This window comes from Ammospiza caudacuta, chromosome 11 (assembly GCF_027887145.1).
Source record: "Ammospiza caudacuta isolate bAmmCau1 chromosome 11, bAmmCau1.pri, whole genome shotgun sequence".
In the NCBI taxonomy this organism is placed as follows: domain Eukaryota; kingdom Metazoa; phylum Chordata; class Aves; order Passeriformes; family Passerellidae; genus Ammospiza; species Ammospiza caudacuta.
The window spans coordinates 18,774,982-18,793,828 of record NC_080603.1 but is presented as its reverse complement, the minus strand read 5'-3'; the positions used below and the strand labels follow the sequence as shown (position 1 = coordinate 18,793,828).

Below are 18,847 nucleotides of genomic sequence, written 5' to 3'. Positions count from 1 at the left end.
ATGACTCACAGTCTGTGTAGGGATACAGTACCATAAACTATTCTGTACAGAACATTTTGCACTTTTCTCAGGTTGAGAGATACAGAGTTTCCATTTTTTTTATTACATATTGAAATGGAATATAAAGAAAATCCTTTTACTGCAGTGAAAAGTCACAGAAGTAATATATTCTAGGTCAGCAGTAAGTGATAAAAGTTACATGACCTCCTTTGCAGTGGTCAATGTGAATGAGGATTAAGAATTACAGACTTGGCAAAGGTAATTTTGACTGGTGAATGAGTTCTGTGGACAGTAGTAACACAGGATAACCTGAGGTCTCAGGGTACAACACAGAGGACTTGGATGTCAGTACCAAGCACTACAGGGAATTAATTTTTTTCTGTGTACACATGGGTGATTCAGACTACTGCCAGGATGCTATTGCCTTGTTCTCTTGCCACATTTCAGTAGGGAACAGAAATCCCAAAGAGGGCTTGAAGGACACTACTAAGGAAGCTGAGAAACTTTATTCCGGGTGCTCATTCTTACTGTCTTTTTAATGAAAAAAAAAGCAAAAAGTTTGTTCAGCATATAGATATCTACACTTTGTAAATACATCTGAAAATGCAAGACAAAAAGATATTTTCAACTTTGCAAGACCAAATACCAACATTAACATTGAGACAATTTAACTGTGGAACAGGACAGTATTGGTCTTTGTGTAGAACCAGGTGCTGGAGAGGAGGAATGGCTGTCACTTCCTCAACTAAGGACTTTTTGAAGATGATCTTTAACCCCAACTCTTTGCAAGAAAAGTCCAGATAAGCAGAGCAAACTCATTTGACTAGGACATCTTCTGGCAGAGTGAAACCAATTATGAATGTCTATTTAAATATCCTTGAGCAAAGCAAGACTGACTCACTTTTATGAGCACAAGAAAGTACATGGGCTGAGAATGAGGCTGAATGCAATGGTCTCTTCACTTCCATGGACTTCCCTCATGCTTATCCCATCCCTTCTGGGGACTCAGGAATAGAAAGGCAGGAAGCACAGCTCTCATAACAGCAGCGCTTAGTGAAGACAGATCCAACATGTGAGTTTAAGGCTGCAGACTTGTGCATAATAACAATTTCTACCAGCTTGCCCTAAGCCCCACAGAGGCACAGGAAATCCAAGGTACAATGACTTCAGGGAAATTCAGTCCCTCAAATCTAGGCCATAATCAGTGTACACAATGTTTCATGCTTCAGAGCTTCTGACAGTGAGGGCCAACCCCAAAATTCTTTGCCCCAGCGTGTAACTGGAGATGGAGAGGGTGACTGTGCTCTGAAGAGGAACAGAGCCGTGAGAAGGGATGGGACACAGGCCAAGGAAGAAAAGACATCAAAACAGTCTGTGCTCCCAGAGTGCTCTTATTCAAATGACACATCTACTTTTATTCTTCATGGTTCATTCTGACCATGGGCATCAGAACAAATGAGCCAGCAGAGATATTGTGCAATGCTACTCCTACATCAGGAAGGACAAAAGACATCTTGCAATTGAGAACAGAAAACTGCAGGGCTTGTGTTCGTGAACAAAGATTTGAGCACAGTGTCAACCTGGCTCTGGGTTTTTTGCCCAGAATAAGTAAAATGTCTTTTTGATTCCATTACAGTAGTTATGAATATTTTTCACCTCCAAAAATCTTCTGGGTTTTTTATTTAGTTTGAATTTTGGGTAGGTCTTATATATATGGATTTTTTATAAATATACACATACACACACGTGTATGTAAGCAAATACATACCATAAGTGCACATGAGAACATGACAGACTGTTTCTTGATTTTGTTTCATTAATACATTATCTTTGATAGAATCTTTGGCCAGTTTGAAACCTTCCAAAAACCTTTCCAAAAAAGGAAGAAAGGCCATCACAAGTGCTCATTTAAGACTTGTGCTGGCCACACAAAATTCCTCCTGCTCCCTTCCATGCATAAGGCCATGCAATGGGACTGTGTGATAAGCCCTGCAAAGCAATGCTCTCAGGGAAGAAGGAAGTAAAGCACTGAGTTTGGTGGGCCAGGAAGAAATCCCCCTGTGAATCCCAACTTCCATCCTGCCTTACTGCAGTAGGTGTTTCCAGCAGAAGGGCTGTAACACGAAAGAAAAGGCTCACATGCAGGAAGTTCAGCAGCAGCAGCAGCCAAGCAGCTCTCCCAGGAGAGGCCCAAGGGCACCTGCACCCACCACAGCCCAACCCTGCAGTGCTCTCCACCTCCAACACCAGCACCACCTTCCAGTGCATGGCCTTAGCAAGTCCAACTGATTTTACCCTCTGAGGTTCAGTTCTACCTTGAAAAAGTGTATGTTTCATGCTTTTTAAAAAGCTTTTTGAGCCACACCTGTGAAGGCTGAATTTGCCAGGACTGTTTTCTTCTTTTCATGACAGTTATCAGTGATGCTAGAATAACTATAGCTGTTTTCCAGGCAAGATTGAAAATCTGGATAAGTGATGATATGAGAAATTATATGAAGGACAGGAAACAAGCCAAAGCAATCATCAACTGCTCAAAAACACCTTCAGAAAAATCAGCATCGTAAACTTTATATGTATAAAAAAGGGATGGTATTAAAATGCAGAGAAAGAAGAAAGTAGGGAAAACTCCATATGGGTTATATGGCCAAAGAAGCTGAAGCAAATATTAAAAGAGGCGATAGCAAAACACAAACTCAGCAGAAATCTAACTGGCACATCCACACCAGCCACAAAGCTTGTTAAAGATCAACATGGAAAGACCTTGAAAACAAAAGAAAACAGTTGGCTTAGGCAACTGCAGTGGAAAAGTTGGATTTCAACTGTGAGACAATAAGCTGATCTCACAAATATTCTCCAAAGACAAAATCAAAGGCAAAACCCTCTCAGATGGCACAGATTTTGAGAGATGACTTGATAACTTCCAACACAGATCACTCTAGAGCATCTTGAGGAACTATGATGCACCAAAAAAAAAAAACCTCTCATCAACTCTTTAAACTAAAGAACAGTCACACAACTGAAGTAAAATACTGGCTCAAGCCTGTATTTATTTTAGATGCTGGTATCAAGCTAGAATGTACTTCTACAACGTTTAATTTGGCACTGCTATCAGAAGCAAAAAAGATGCAACAGACACAACATGTGACTCAGGAGAATTGTTGAGTCAAAGCTGCCCAGTGGTGTGCAGCTGCAATAGACTGCAAAACAGCTGGTGTTAAAAACCACCTGTGTACAACATCCACAGACAAGATGAGTAACTCCCAAATCAACTTGTATCCTGGAAAGGAATGGAACAAGACATGAGTTGGTTCATGTGCCTTGGCAGGAACTCAACAGTGGAGATACCCAGAAGGAAACAGCATCACAAACTGGTAAAGTGGCAGGTCCATTCATGAGGTAAAACCAACACTTTGTCATAAAAACTACAACACTTTCATTCAAATATTATTTCCTGTTTTATTAACAGATGGGTGTGAAAAATGGAAGTCTACCAATAGTACAGGCAGGGGTCTGTGCATCTTCAAGTATCTCAGGAAAACACGAGTTATTAAATGGGACACCTTTATAACCACCACCAAGATTTGTCAGAGTCCAACAACTTACTTGGTTCTGAGTTACTACCACCTCTTCTGGACAACTGGGGCAAGCAACAGGAACACACCAGAATATCTGCCATGTCAAACCTTTCATGGCAGGTTAAATGTGCCAATTGTCAGAATCCTTTCAACACACAGCTCTTCAGGAAGGGATTTAATACTAGAAAGAACATGCAAAGCGCTGCATAAGCGTTAGTTTTGGGACAGGGGAGCGTATTTTATTTTGCCCTAAGCAACACTTGATGGCTTGGATGGAATTCAGATTCAGAATAAAATAGGTTTGCCTTCAAAATAGATCACATAATTGGCTTTAGGTTTTAGCGCAATTTCTTTTTAAACAGACCAAATCTTTAAGTTGCTCATAACTCAACTGTTTGAAAACAGCAACAAACTTAACTGCCCCCAAGGAAATATATTCTTATCCCCAGACTGAGACACAGAGATTGGCCAGCCAAGCTGCAAGGAAGGAAACCGCTACAGCAGCATCTTCAATTGAACAGCTACCAGCAGTCCCCAGACAGCCCCGAGAATTGCAAATCTAAAGGTGTGACTTCTGTTTCGCAGATTTACTTTGCATCAATCAAAGCTACATAAACTCCAGCCATTAATATCCATTCAAAACCATGAAGACAGTTTAGCAGAAAGGGATAGAAGTGATAAGGCATTAAGCTTTTATGCCTGTATTTTATATCTCACAGCAAAGCAAGGCAACCAAGTACCACTTCAACGGTTTGCTCAAATAAAGGCCTAAAATCAGCAACTTGATCTACTCACCCTTTTCACCAGTATCCAGGGAAAGTTTCTTAATGTCATCAGTCAACATATCCTGCAAGTGGTCTTGTCCATGCTCTGCATCATTATCATCAAATTGAGCTTCTATAATGACATCCGGACTCTGAGCATCGCCTTTCGCTGTCTCTTGCCGAACGCAAGTCCCCAGCATGTCCTCAGGGACGTCTGATTCATGTGTGACTTCTGTTTCTTTGTCACTACCATCTGGCTTTATTACCTGAAGGAACAGGGGATTAAAAAAACAGAGGCAAGCTAAATCACTGGACTGAAGAAAGAAAACATTATCTTTCCTTTTTCATTTGCATCCCCAAGGAGCTGACAATGAATTGTGGGTGGCTGGTGGCACACTGCAATTGCCGTGTAATTAGCCACAGATATTGCACAATCAAAAGAGGTACCTCAGTAGGATAAAGACTGGAACGGCAGAGCTTTTGCAATACCTCAACTGTGACAATAATGTATCCAAAGTGTATCTAGAGCATAACCATACAGTTCCTGCCAAGCCTCTAATCAGCTCAGCAGAAGTTAGGAGTAAACACAGGCAGGGAGGAGGATACACTACAATTTAATAGGTTGCTTAGACCATTGTTCACCAAGATACACTCATCATCCTGGGATGTCCCAAAACTTAAGCAGTTCCAGTGAATGCTGGGATCATGTCAAAGCTCCTCCACACAATTAGGAACAGACTGAAAAAGCAGAGATTAGAGAACATGGTGCCCTGTGACCTGTGGAAGAAGTGGACTGTGGCAGCTTGGTAATGCACCAAGTTTTACATTTATTTTAGGCTGTGTGTTTATTGTTAAAGGCAATATTGCCATTACTTATACAAATTTCCAAATCAAATTACTGAAGAAGAGCCCAACTACCAGTGAAGCAGACACCAGGCCTTGATGGCATCCCTCACTGCATGCGACAGGGGCAGAAACTGTTCCAGCTCAGAACACAATGACCAAAGTGGTTGATACCTTGGACACACAAGGCTTTACCAGCATCCTTCATGCAACCAACAGTGAGCTGCAAACACCTACGCAGCTGGAGAACCTAGATCCAGGTTTCAGTTTCCGAAATGTTTATGTTTCACTCAAGCTATGGTACTTCAGAGTGAGATGAAAATCAGTACAGAATAAGAAATAACCTGCTAAATATTAAAATCACAAAGATACTGAATAACTCCATAACAGTGCCCTCCCGGTGACTGAGCTCCCCTCCAGCTGGTGTTGGTGTTTGCCAGGCAGATAATTCCCCAGAGCTCCTCCAAGTCCCCAGTCCTCAGCATCAAACCCAGTACATGACAGCAGCAACTCATGCCGCCAGCAAGGCAAGTGAAGGGCCCTTTAAATGCAATAAAACAAGAGAAACAACTTCTTGGTAACACACTTTATATGATCTATATATTTGCTAGAAATAAGCATAAATAACTTCAGCAGGTGCTACCTGAGGGCAACTGTTCCAAGTAAGAAAATAGAAGTCAAAAAAACTCCACAGATTATTCTTTAGTAACTAAAAAGCAAATAAATCAAAATCAGACCTGTACAGGGAATACTTTTACAGCTTTACATACAAAGAATGTATGCAGTCATGCTTTCAAGCAGTATCCATTTCTTTGTAAGCTTTTCACAATACATAACAGAAATAAAATCAATTTTAAAATGGGGCTGAATTCAAGTCTTTAAAAATAAAAAACTCAAATGACATTGCTTCGAACTCTTGTTACCTTTTGTGACTCTTCTTTCCATCTTTATTTTCAGTTTTTAACATGTATATAATTTGTTACCATAGCAGATTTTGACTCAAACATTAAATTGTGATAAAAAAAGGGAAAAGGTTTGGCAGAAGGTGGGAAAATGGCTGATTATTAAAGCTGGCTACATTTGGTACATAAAATACTGACATACAATGGTCTGGGCAAGAACAGTCTATTAGATTAGAGAGCTGACAAGGCTCCACACGCTATGACTCTGCCAGTGTACCTATCCAAAAAGAAAACCAGTGTCAACAGTAATGTTTGGACCCTACCATGGTCAGATGTGGATCTCTTCAGCTCTTAAATTTCAATTGCACCAGATGTGTGCAAGTGTGCAACTGCAGCAGGAGTTCATTTCCTTCAACCCCTTCAAGTTCAGCCTGCGTTTTTTTCTCTCCTAGTCTCTCTTTGGAGAGTGTGAGATCTGCTTTGGGTCCTAAATTAGTATGTTTTCTATATGTAAAGCAGCAAATAACATCAAACAGATCTTAGGAAAGGAAACACTTCTCTAAAATGTGGCACTGGAGGGGCTGCGCTTGAAGAGTTTATGTGGTTATTAAAGAAGGCAGCAGATACAGATTTCATTTTAAATGCTCTGTGCTAAAAAATCGCTGTGATTCCCCCAAGCTAGAGGACACACACTGCTGCCACCAGCAGCACCATGATACCCCAGCTGTGACTATCTAAATCCCCAGTCACACATTTCCTTATGGATTTTCAAAAGTATTTTTCAGTAAAAAAATAGAGTCCACAAAACCATAACCTCCACACACAGTAGATCAGCAAAATGTCCAGATGCTGGCAAGCCTGGTTGATAGGATTTGTTTTCTTTTTATGGCCAAGACAGATCATTAAGGCTGACCTCATACATAACAGAGCAGGGAACTTCACCCAAAATTTCTCATATCACACCAAAAATTTAGAGAAGCTGTACATCAGAAGACTGGAAAGCTGCATAAGACTCTACAAAATCAGGATATCAGTGGATACAATTACTCCTTTAAGATGATCAGAGCTGTTGGCCAGCATGAGCTCATCACACAAATTCCAAAGAGCAGCTCTTCTGTCTATGAGCAGCAGAAAATCCAACCATGGCATATTAAGCATTTCTTACAAGTGGCATCTCAGATTCAAGAATCTGATGAAATTGCATTCTCCTGTTTCCTTTAACATTATTGCAGCTTATCCATGGCATAATGCACACAGCTAGAACAGGTCAGTTCTGACCACAGACACAGAGTAAAGCAAATACACAATTGGCTCAGTCTATCCTGTGGTCATATGTGCAGTACAGAGTCCCATTCCCTGGCAATGCAGCTGACCCTGCATGGACCTAGAAAAATGGGATTCCCCCTTGTTACATATGCATGATATGTATGACACAAAAACATCATTAAAGCCCTTTAAAGGACCTTAACTTCCTGATCTGCGAAGTAAAATGTCAACCTTAGTTGTTATTTTTACAGGCTCTTCAACAATAATTTAAAAGAAGTTTTAATAAACATTTTGAAGAAAGCCAATTGTTTGTTTGGATGCCTGATCCTGAAGACAGTGTCCAAGTATGTTTTCTTCCAGCTTAAAGCAAACATCCCTGAACAAGCGTCAAGTAGAAACTTGATGCCCCACTGGTGACTGGTTTAGATTGCAAAGCCATAGCTGACAGAACACAAGATATTTGAATCAAAGCTCCATTTCAACCATAAGTATAATAAAAACCAGCTAGGGGGCAAAGCTACCCTGGCATGGACCTGTACAATCTGGACAGCAGAGCACCCAGCCCAGTCTTGAAGTAGCAATTGAATGACCAATTGTCCTTACTCAGGAGGAATTTGTTCCAACAGAAAACTGAACTGGGAATCTGTGCATCTGAAAGCATAGGAGTTACCTCCTGTGCTACAGAAGAAAAGGCCTCTTCTGCCCGAACCAATCTCATCTCTGTCCTGTTAGATCCCAGCTTTTCACAGACTTCCTACCTAAACCTCTACACAAAGTCCAGGCCTGGTTAATCTCAGATCAGGTACAGAGATTTTGCTGCTGCCTCCTCAATGTCTGTAAACTGAAACAGCTGAACATGACCAGTGATTTTCAATAATCTTTGAGCTATTAACCCCAGGCTCCTTCCAATAAATGTACCAAGCCCCCAAAGTGTTTAAGCCTGACACTAATAATTTTGAATTTTGTTTTTATTCACCTCTGATCCTTACAAGCAATCCATGAATCCTCATAGATCTGAAGAAATTACATGATTGCTGGACTAGACACAGCTGGACGAATGCACCTTGCATGGCTAAAAACTGCTAAAAACTTTCCATGTAAGGTCACTGCTTTCAATGGACCCTTGTGCAAAGAGACCTCCTTTGCTGAAAGCACCTGGCAGGTAAGGAAGCAGAATTATCTTCACTACAGGCAGTTTGGACACAGATTCAATAAAAATCAAATTCTTCATCTCACTCAAAAAGCTGATATTAAAAAGAGTATTTCCAGAAGGATACTGAGGCAGAATGGAGATTGTATTTCTACATAAATCAGTCAAAACCCTGTAAAGTGACTTCTAATGAGTACTCAAACTCAGAATGTGTAACTTGCCCAAAAGATTTTAGAATGACAAGGTATTAATGGTAACTCTCTTCACTAGGGAAGACAAAGAGGCTCCTCATGCTTGTACAGAAAGGTGCAGTCAATTCATCAGCAAGTGGGAGCTGAAGAAGGTTCACAGCACACAGAGAACTCACATTAGACAGGGAGGACTGAATAGGGGAACAGTTAGAAGAGAAATTAAGGTGTTAGCCCAAGTCCACCTTGGCTTGCAAACCAAGGTAAAATGCCTTTCTTCTGAAAAATACTTTGATAAAACACAACTTCTTCTTTACTCAAATGAAGTCAGTATGCTCTGCTGCTGATCCTCTCTGCAGTTGAGCCTTAGTTAAGCAACAAGTCTCAGAACCAGGTTAAAAGCAGTTATTTCAAAAGGAGGACAGCTGAAAACAGGGGCTTTGGACCAAATTACCATCCCCTCGTTAAAAGGGCCGTTGCTACCACAACACTGATACAAACACCACATTTCATACCAGGGCTGTGAACACCTGCACCTATTCCTCTCCCAGCTTCTGCCATATGAAACAGGCTCCACTTAAAAGCTGGTTCCCTAATGTTCCCTCACAAGGAGTGGGAACAGAGCCTGGCTAACACAAGGATGTTGTCACAGCTCCTACATAGATACCAGAGCCAAGCTACCATAAATACTGTGAGGAAGAGCTTTGATTTTCTGAAAAGAATAACCAAACAAAGGCTGCCTCACTCTAGCTCCTTCTTGGACAAAGAAAGGATGGCACTTACAAGAAAAGAAACACCTGTCCCAAGCACCCTTCCTTCTTTTCATAATCCCACATACACCGAACAGTACTGGGAAGACAACAACTCAGTAAAAGTGACTAGTCTCAGTAGGAGCAATTATGGCATTACTTTTAAAATAACAATAATGTTATAGTGAGGAGGTTTGTTGAGATTTGAGATTGGATTTTTTTCATTACAATCATTTAATTCTAAATCACTGGAAACACTTGCTAACAGCCCCCAGGATAGCTATTTTATATTAACAGCACATTATGGTTTGCATTTCAGACATCACATTGGATGCAATAATCATACAAACATCCATATTAAAATCTCTCCCTCTTGCATAGGAAAAGACTACTTGTTCCTCCCTGATGGACTCTGTTGTTCCCAGATGTCTCATACAGTTTTGTCATAGCAGTCACTACAACATCATCCTGCTTGAGGATTCAAAGGGTAAATGACCTGAGTACACAAAGGCTTCTTGGAAACAGTGACTTTTCAGAATCTGCTCTGACTTGTACCCACTGCAGTAGATGAGAAGTGGAAAGGAAACAAATTAAATCTAAGGCTTGTGTTTTGAAAACAAAATATTGAGACAGATCTTCAGTATGGCCATCAAACCTGCTGAGACCCCAAAGCCATCCTGCCTGCCCTTCCCAGAATTCTGCAACTTCTCTGCTCAGACTAACCTGCAAAGTGAGCTTTTACTGTAGTGTTAATTCAAATAATCAAACTGAACATCCATGTTTAGTCCAACCTGAGCAGATAGCCCTACATCCAGGCTTGTCAGTCAGCTTCATGAAAAACAGATTTAACTGTAGAAAAAACCCTCATACCTCAAAACAGCCACCTCAACTCACTACTTCTTTCTGCTTCTACCAATAAACTTCATTCCTGAGCTGTTCACTTATCTCTCTGTGCTTCAGGCTGTACCAAAGCAATCCAGGTTACAGCATGCTCCCTCCAAGTCCACCTGAAATCCTTCCCCAACCATCTTGCACAAATAACCAGAAAAACAAGAGGAAAAGCATCAACAAGGAAAATTCTCAGGACTGACCTTTCTGAATCCTAAAGCCAAAACAAGAACTGTCTCCTCACCATGTATTTCCACTCCTTATCTGGTCTCTGACCTGTCATTTGCCTCTGAAAGCTCCCCATTCCCATTCCCTGGCCCTCATCCCACACCTACACTCTGCCTCCACACATGTTTATCTACACCTCATTATCACTGACCAGGAGACAGCTGCCTCTGCCCCTGTCTCTCCTCAGGTCTACGCCTGCCTTCACCCCCTTCCTGCCACTTCTCTGTGGTCTCCCTGGACCCACCTCTCCCAAGCCTGGCTCTTGCCCTGGGATCAGGACCGTGTTGCCTCAGGTCCATTTCATCTGGTTCTCCTAACAGATAAACAGCTCCATCTGTACACTCCTGCCTTTTGTACTCTGTAACAACTGCTGAGAAGCAGGAAAAAGCTGTCAGAAGTAGCTGTCCCTGCTCAGCACAGGTATCCCACATTTCATGGATCAACCACTGCTGAGGGTAGCAGTGTCAGAGGTATGGGGAAGGACAATGTCCTTGATTCCCTCACAGGGAACACTCTGCCACATCCTTTGTAGGCAAGCCAGCCCTGTTGGGAGTTGCTACCAAAGAGTTGTGTATTTCTATAGCCAGAGCAACAAACTTGTTCCACACTTTCCACTCCTGTTGCCACCCCCGAGATTTGATTTGGTGCAAAAAAACCCAGCCTCTATTTTCAGAATACCTCCCTATATTGCACTGACCTTCCCACACACATTTCCCAAGGTGCAGAAGTCCCTGGAGCAGAAGTGATCCAGCAAACATCTCTTCTCCCAGCTTCCCAGCCCACATGGTATTCTGTACAGCAAGATGTCACACTGATGAATCCTTAGCCATAGCCCATCTCTCAAGTGAGAAAAGTTTGACCCCAGAGGAGCACAAAAAGTTCACTTCAGCACCCAGCCTTTAACAACACCCAGGAATCAACCTCCCCCTGCACACTCACAAAATTCAAAGAAGCACAAACAGCTTCTTCATCTCCTACCAGCAAATTATTTTCATAAAAGAGGCCCTTAAAACTGGCAGCCTCCCTGCTGGACCCCAGTGAAATGTTCTTTGTACCTTGGGTCTTTGCAATGCCTGCTCCTCACAAGACCTCCCACTTTGGTGCATCTCATGAGCTGAGTGTTGCACTCCAGGCCACAGCGAACTGGAAACAAGAGTGCAATGCACAGGGCCCAGCTCTGAGGCTGCCAGAACATATTGGTTTGAAACATCACAGAAAATATTCAGCTCCATATTTTCAACAGTAGCCAGGAAGAAAATGCATGGAACAGTTTTGAGAACTGTTTTTCAAAAGTCATTTAAATCAAATTATGCCCCATCCACACCGGCAAGCAAAACCCTCTCTACTAACTGGAACTGCTTTTCTTTTCTTGTGTGTGTGTTCTTTTCTTTTCAGTTTAACTTTTTTTTTTTTTTTTTTTCAAAAACTGTCTCCAAGCCATCTTTTTTCTGGTAATGTGCACAGGCACTGCAACACTACAAGAAGGGGTGCCAGGACAAAACCTATGATGCACAGACCCTAGAATAAATCACTCAAGAGGGGGGAATTAGAAGAAGAGCGTAACATAAGGCTACATCTTCAAAAGTACAATTCTCTGAAATCCCTGCATTGTCAGCACATTACTGCAAAAAGATACCCAGTTTTCATCTGATGTAAAGAAGCAGACAGGCTTTTGGATCATTTGCAACTTCAAGACAATACCATGAATCAATACATATTTTAAAAGATGCAATAATTACACAGAGCTTGCATGTAATCAGAAAAGAATCTACTTGTGCTGAGCGTGTATAATTTGAAAGCTGCAATGCCAAGCAAATCCACACCGTTGGCTTGCACAAACCAAAGTATTATCCATTACTGCCTTTTTTTAAAAAACAATACAAGCATGTATGAAAAACATATTTCCTGGAAACAATGATACTCTTTGAAGAGTTTTTCAAGATTTCACAAACCAAACAAGCCTGTACCTGCACGTGCCCGTAAGAAGAAAGCGGTCTGACAATGCAAACTAATCAAAAAGTACTGGAAGGACTATCCAAGATATTTGCATACCTATACTTCCCAAGGCTTGGAAGTTTTCTTCAGAACTGTATAAAATTATTTCCCATGTGTCTAAAAAAAACCTCCTACTGATCAACACTTTAACTCACCAAGGCAGGAAACAAATCAAGCAAAGATCTACATGTTGGTGCTGACACCCTCGGCCCCTCACTTGCAGCTTTTGTTCCTTTTCACTGGACTCTTAAGTGCCAGCTCCCAGGGGTCTCAGCCCCAGGCATGTTGGGACACACTTTCAAAGCCCAGAATGGGACACCTGGGACAAAGAACATACTGTTCAGGAAATCCACAAGGGCCAAGAAAAGCAATAGAAATTTCCACAGTTAGCTTGCATTACAAGTTGCCAGTAAGCCTCTTATTATGAAAACCCATAATTGGAAACTGTCATATTATAGAACAATTTATGGAAGTTTTAGGACTATGTATGCCCCATTTGACTGGTGTGTTCCATCAGCCTAGGTCTGCTTATTTATTCACACAGTGGGATAAGAGCACCAGGAACCTAAACACGTCATCTCTGAAGCGTCACTGAGACTCCCACTCTTAGAAGTGCTTCAAATAGTTCATTTCTTAGCCTTTCCAGTCATCCATCTTCAGGCTGCATTCAGTCAACTGCTGGACTGTCCTGTCTTTATTTCTTTTCATCTTCTACAGGAACATTCTTGCACTTGTTTTGTGTTCCTCTGCTCCTCTGAAAATATGGAAGGCAAAACACAGCTGCTCTGGGCTGAGTGCATCCCACCATGCCCATCTCAACCCCATCAAAAGGGCTTGCCAAAATCAGTTCCTACTCCTATGGTCTCTACCTTATCACACCAGCGAAACTGGCATGTACATTAATTTCTAAATCAGATTTGAAATGCATTAACATATGGCTCCAGCCAAGAACAACAGCCTCCCCCACTGCCAGCATGATACTGTTAAAGTCACCCACACAAAACCACCCAGTGCTTCCTTTGCTAATAGTCACAGTTTGGTGTGAAGGTAAGGAGATCTGGTAACAGGTGATGGAGACACATTCCAGGAAACTTGTAGCACAGAAGACTGTAAATCCACTTTAACACTGTATTTTCCATGCAGGAGCCAGCAGGTACCATCTGACAGAGTGGTTCTAACCATGAGCAGCTCCATCCTCTAGAAATGGGCTGAGCCATAACTCCGCCTGTGTCCTGCCATGCTGTTCTGCTGCCACTTCCAGTCATGCACGCCAAGACCTCGATGAATCCAGCACCTTCCCCATCACCCCAGGACAGGCTGGAAAAGATTTGTGCTCAGGGGAAGCTGTGGCAGAACAGGGGCAGCCAGGCTGAAGAGGACCACCCACAGATGAAAGGAACTGGAGGAGATAATCCCTGCAAGCATGGTAAGTGAAGGAAAAGAAAAACAGATGATTCACTGAGGATTGAAAGAGAACAGCTTCCTCAAATGTTGAGACCTTTCTGTGTCCCTTTAAAGTTGTTTCTGAAGAGAAGACAAGCTGTGAGGTTAATGTACTGTTTCACTTGACTTGGTATCAGCAAATTCTGTCCCTGGACAGAATCTCACTGCAACATAGAGTACCAAAGGACTGTGGAAGAGAAGAGAGAGATGACAGTAGCACAGTTTTGCTCCAAAATTCCTGCAAATACAGGAAATACAGGCTGGGTTATCAAACTGGGAAGCTTCATCTGTGAGCTAAAACTGCTACAAGTCCATTTATTTGGACAAGGAGTCTTTGAATGCCAGTTAGAACGTGCAGGTGGGACTGATTTCATATTAAATCACTATTACTGGCAGGAAATCCCAAGCTTCCATATCCATCTTAGACTTTCAACAAGTTCCTTACAAAGTACATAAGGAAAGTAATTTTGTTCAAGGAAAATAACCCTGCTCTCAGCTGCCCATGAATTTGGAAACTCACTCAAGCCAAGTCGCCCAGTTTGCAGCACTTGACACTGTGCTAGGCAGACCTGCACACTCTGTCCTGAAGATGTCACACCTGAATTTCGCACAGCTGGCAAGGCAAAGTCCAAGTGTGAAAAGAAAGCTGAAAATATCAAAGCATGCACATGTGGTAAGGCAACAAACACAAATATCTAAATAATTTTCATATATTAAGTATTTTAGGTCACTCTGCTCCATAGGTACTAAAGAACAACAGGCCAAAAAAAAAAAACACATTAGGCAGTTGGAGGAGGCAGGTGTTTCAGGAAAAATGAGGGTGCATTTCCCCACTCAGAAAATGGGGATGATATTTGGTTTACATGCACATGTGAGGATTAATGTTTTCAAACACTTCAAAGCATAACTTCACTCCTGAGGCCTTATCAGAGACAATAACACATCAGTGAGGTTTCTACAAACAGAAGAAGGCTTTCCCTCTTCTTCTCACCCAGAGACCAAGGCTTAATCACAGATCCTGATCAGGGTTTCAGAACCCCAGATTTCACAGCAGGACTCACATAATTAAAGACCTGCATTAGTTTACTTACAGCTGCTGCTTGAAATCAAAACAGAATAGAAAGAAATGTCATACAGTTCTAAAAACAAAACACCAATTATATTTTATGTTGGAATAAAAAAATATTCTTATTTCCACACAAAGCTAACAGGCTTATCACTAAACAGAATAATTATTGAATTCCTATTTAAAGATGACCTGAGACATCATTCAGTTGTATCACACCTAGAAATTAGAAGAGCAAAACAGAAGCAAAATCATGAATGACTCCACACTTATAACCATAGCATAGCTATCTCTTCATAATATTCAGGCACTTACTAATAAGAATTTTTGACAGTTTGATTATCAACGTCTTTCCAAAATTAGTTCATACCTTGGACAAAACATTTCAAACCAAAATTTTAGAACCAAATTATCTGGTTCCAAAATGTTTAGACAATTGTTACAATAACAAAATCCCTTGCAGTTTTCATTAAAATTTATTCACCGAACTTGCCTCCAGCAGCAAAACTAGTTCACCATGGTGTTCTCCAGAACCTTTCTGTGTGATTTTTTCTTATTATGCAGCTTCATCAATAACACACAATAGCAATGGTACCAAAAAAACTGATCTCATTTTAAAAATGAGCACAAAACCTGCCACAACAGAAGACATTCTAGAAGGAAAGGCACAAGAGCACCATCATTGGTCTGTCTCCAGGGAAGTGGTATGTCTGCCTATTCCTGCTGGAAGGCACAGGTTCTACACACCCCTACCTCTGATAAAATGCACCCTTCCCAGGGTTGTTTTTCAGTTGTGCTTAGCTGTCCCAGTCAGAACCAGGCACACACACCATGCTGCACCAAACCATACACTACATTGTGGATGCTCAACAGAACTTTTAGGAAGCTTCTGTTAACAACAAAGCACATTAACAGAGGAGAATAGAGGAGCACAAGGTGACACAAAGATTGCATCTGAAGGGAGCCCATCTTAGTGGAAGTTAAAGCTAACTAGGACCTCAAGGCACAGTAAAGATGAGTGATGCTCAACATTTTGCTGAGAACTTATTTTGCTGCAGTGTTTCTTCTCCTTCCAGTGAAAAGAATCAGTATCACCAGGTGTCCTCCTGAAATAGGGCAGGGAATGACTGCTGGCATTTGCGTCACCAGGATCTGCTCACATTACTCGGTGACGAATCTCATTAACCAGCAGCACCTCAAGCAAAGAGTCTACAGCTCAGTTCGTTTGCATTTACCTTTAGCAACATGGCACACTTCATTAAATTTTGAAGCAGTGTTTATTAGAAGAGTAATATGCATCAGCATCCACCACCAGGCTTCTCAGCATATTTTCATGACGTCAATGGTCAGGTTTATTTAATCCAGTGAAAATATACATTGATTGAACATGGTCTCGGAGCATCTTCTGCAGCACTGAAAAATGGACTCAATAGGAATGGCATATTTTTATTGCTTTCCCTCAGAAATAGATTGGCCATCACCATAAAAAAAGCCTTTTCCAGTGGTGGGAAGGGCTGGCCACTACAGAGTTCCCTGCTTCTTAATGCCAGGTACCTTCTGGTCTGTTTTTCCTGCCCAGCAACGAATGCTGTTCTGTCAAAAGCTTTTCCACAGAATGAATCAAAAGTTACACTCAATTGTTATAACTCAATTTAAAATGTAATGCAGGACATGGGACTAACACTGAGGGTTTCTGTTGTGCTACTTCCTTACAAGCTGAGTTTTGTTAACAAGAGATTTCAGGGTATACTTCACCTGTGTAACCTCAACTTACAAAGCAGTTCAGGTTTTCCTTCCCTCTCTCAAAATTCATTAAAAAGTCTTACTTGAGCTGAGATGTTGTACACAAGTTCTCTGCCAAGAACAAATTTTTACAGCTTAGTTTTAAGCTCCTTTAAAAAAATCCAGAAATTTATAATGGAAACACTGACAGTGCCCATAATCACAAGTACAGAAACTTTATTGCAATAGGTAGTTCGCATTCCATCCAAAAAGAAAAGTTGGTCTCTCAATCAAATTCCACATGCATTCTGTAACAATGGCCAATTATGAGATCAGTAAAAAGAGGTGCAAATAAAAAAATACTGGGGATTTAACCAGTGACTATGGCAGCATAAAGCCATCACCTTGGTCATTAAACTCTGATTGCGCAAGAGGCTTTTTTTTTTTTTATAAAGTCTTGAATTACTTTATAACTCACTTCTCCTGGGCAAACTCTTCTCCTAGTGATCATCAAAGGCTAACTTGGCAAACCTTTGAATCATGCTTCCAAGTCCTAACAGCCTGGCCATTCCCAGATATTAGTAATACAGGATTTATATTCAGTTTTGTCAATTATGCCTCCTGGTTCAGCCTGATGAAGCCCACCACTACACATGTGCAGCTCAGTCACACAACAGCCAGATATTCCCACTGACAGACTCTACCCTACAACTTATCCTGAGTGCCTCAAGAGACCTTCTGTGTGCCAGTAGGAAATGGATGGCTGTACACTGCAGCAAACTGCATCTCACAGGCTATGCAAAAGCAGTGATGAGCTTCCTACATGCCCAGAAGAGTTAGTTGTACTCCAAGCAGAAAGCATAAGGATTCACCATTAGCAATACATTCCTCTCCATATTCTGAACACACTTCCAAGTCTCTTAAACATGCAGCAAAGACTGAAACACAAAACGCAGAAATACAAGAAAAATTATGCACTTGGTTACATTAAAAAGGTACAAAGCCAAGGTGCTAATGGGCCACGTGGGGAAGCAGAACAGCAACAAATGTTAAGCCCATTCAACACGCTTGCAAAATAAATCTGAGAATCACAAAATTCAGAAACACGGCTCAAAAACATGTGACTGTGAACTAGCCTTGACACCTGCTTATGTCATTAATAAAATATTTAATATATGAAAAACAGTGGGTTTTCAAAAGTGCCTTAACCAGCGCCGAAATGCGTTAGTCATCCAAGAAGAACTCTCACTTGAGCACTGGAAATTACAGAACAAGGAAATCAAACCTTCACAAGAAAGCCAGCTCAAATGCTAAATCTGGACTGTGCTTACCTGCAAACATTCATTACCAACAATGACAGATTGCTAATCCTTTTAACCAGAAGGGAAAAGACTATCCCTCCCCTGCAATACATTGTGTACAATTATTGGATCTGAGACAGGCAGCTACACTGGACTTTCAGTACCTTCATTAAACAAGCCCAGGAAATTCAAAGCTGCTTCATACAGATCAAATGAACTCAAAGCAATCTTCACTTCTTCAGTCTTTCCCACTGGGTAAAAGTAAGTATGGGATGACATTTAATAATTTTCCTTACCTAGAAGTTGTTATTTGAATAATACTTAGAAATTAAACTGCAATACAGTAAATGTGTTAATGATAAATTGTTTAAGCAATTTGACAAAAGGAAAAATGCACCCAGCAAAAAAGTCAGACTGTTCCAAGAAATTAGGAAAGAAATTTATGTTCATTACAGCTATTTAAATATAATTTAAATAAACTGATTCCACAACAACTTCTCCCATGTAACTTAAAAGGTCTTCAAAAGTATATTCTTGAAACTCCACAAGTGACAGCACTAAATCTCAGTTTCACTTCATCTCAGGGAAGTTTGGAAAGCAGCCTCTGGAAACAGTACTGCTGCTCTGCAACTCACCAATGAGTTTATGTTTATCTTGTTAAGAAAGAAAAAATTAGCCCTTTCATATACACATACTTTTAAGATAATAGGATTTTCTTCACAGCTTCAAGTTAGGCACTGAAGTACTTTGTTATGATTAGTTTTATC

General features: G+C 41.1%; 1 protein-coding gene across 1 annotated transcript in view; it reads right to left on the bottom strand.

The window, feature by feature from the left end:
* The window catches only part of DIS3L2 (DIS3 like 3'-5' exoribonuclease 2), a 180,457-nt gene that overhangs the window by 118,052 nt on the left and 43,558 nt on the right, over positions 1 to 18,847 (bottom strand). The window contains exon 7 of the mRNA XM_058812219.1: positions 4,371 to 4,605. Within this exon, the coding sequence (XP_058668202.1) occupies positions 4,371 to 4,605 (235 nt within the window). The remainder of the gene's footprint in view (positions 1 to 4,370; positions 4,606 to 18,847) is intronic.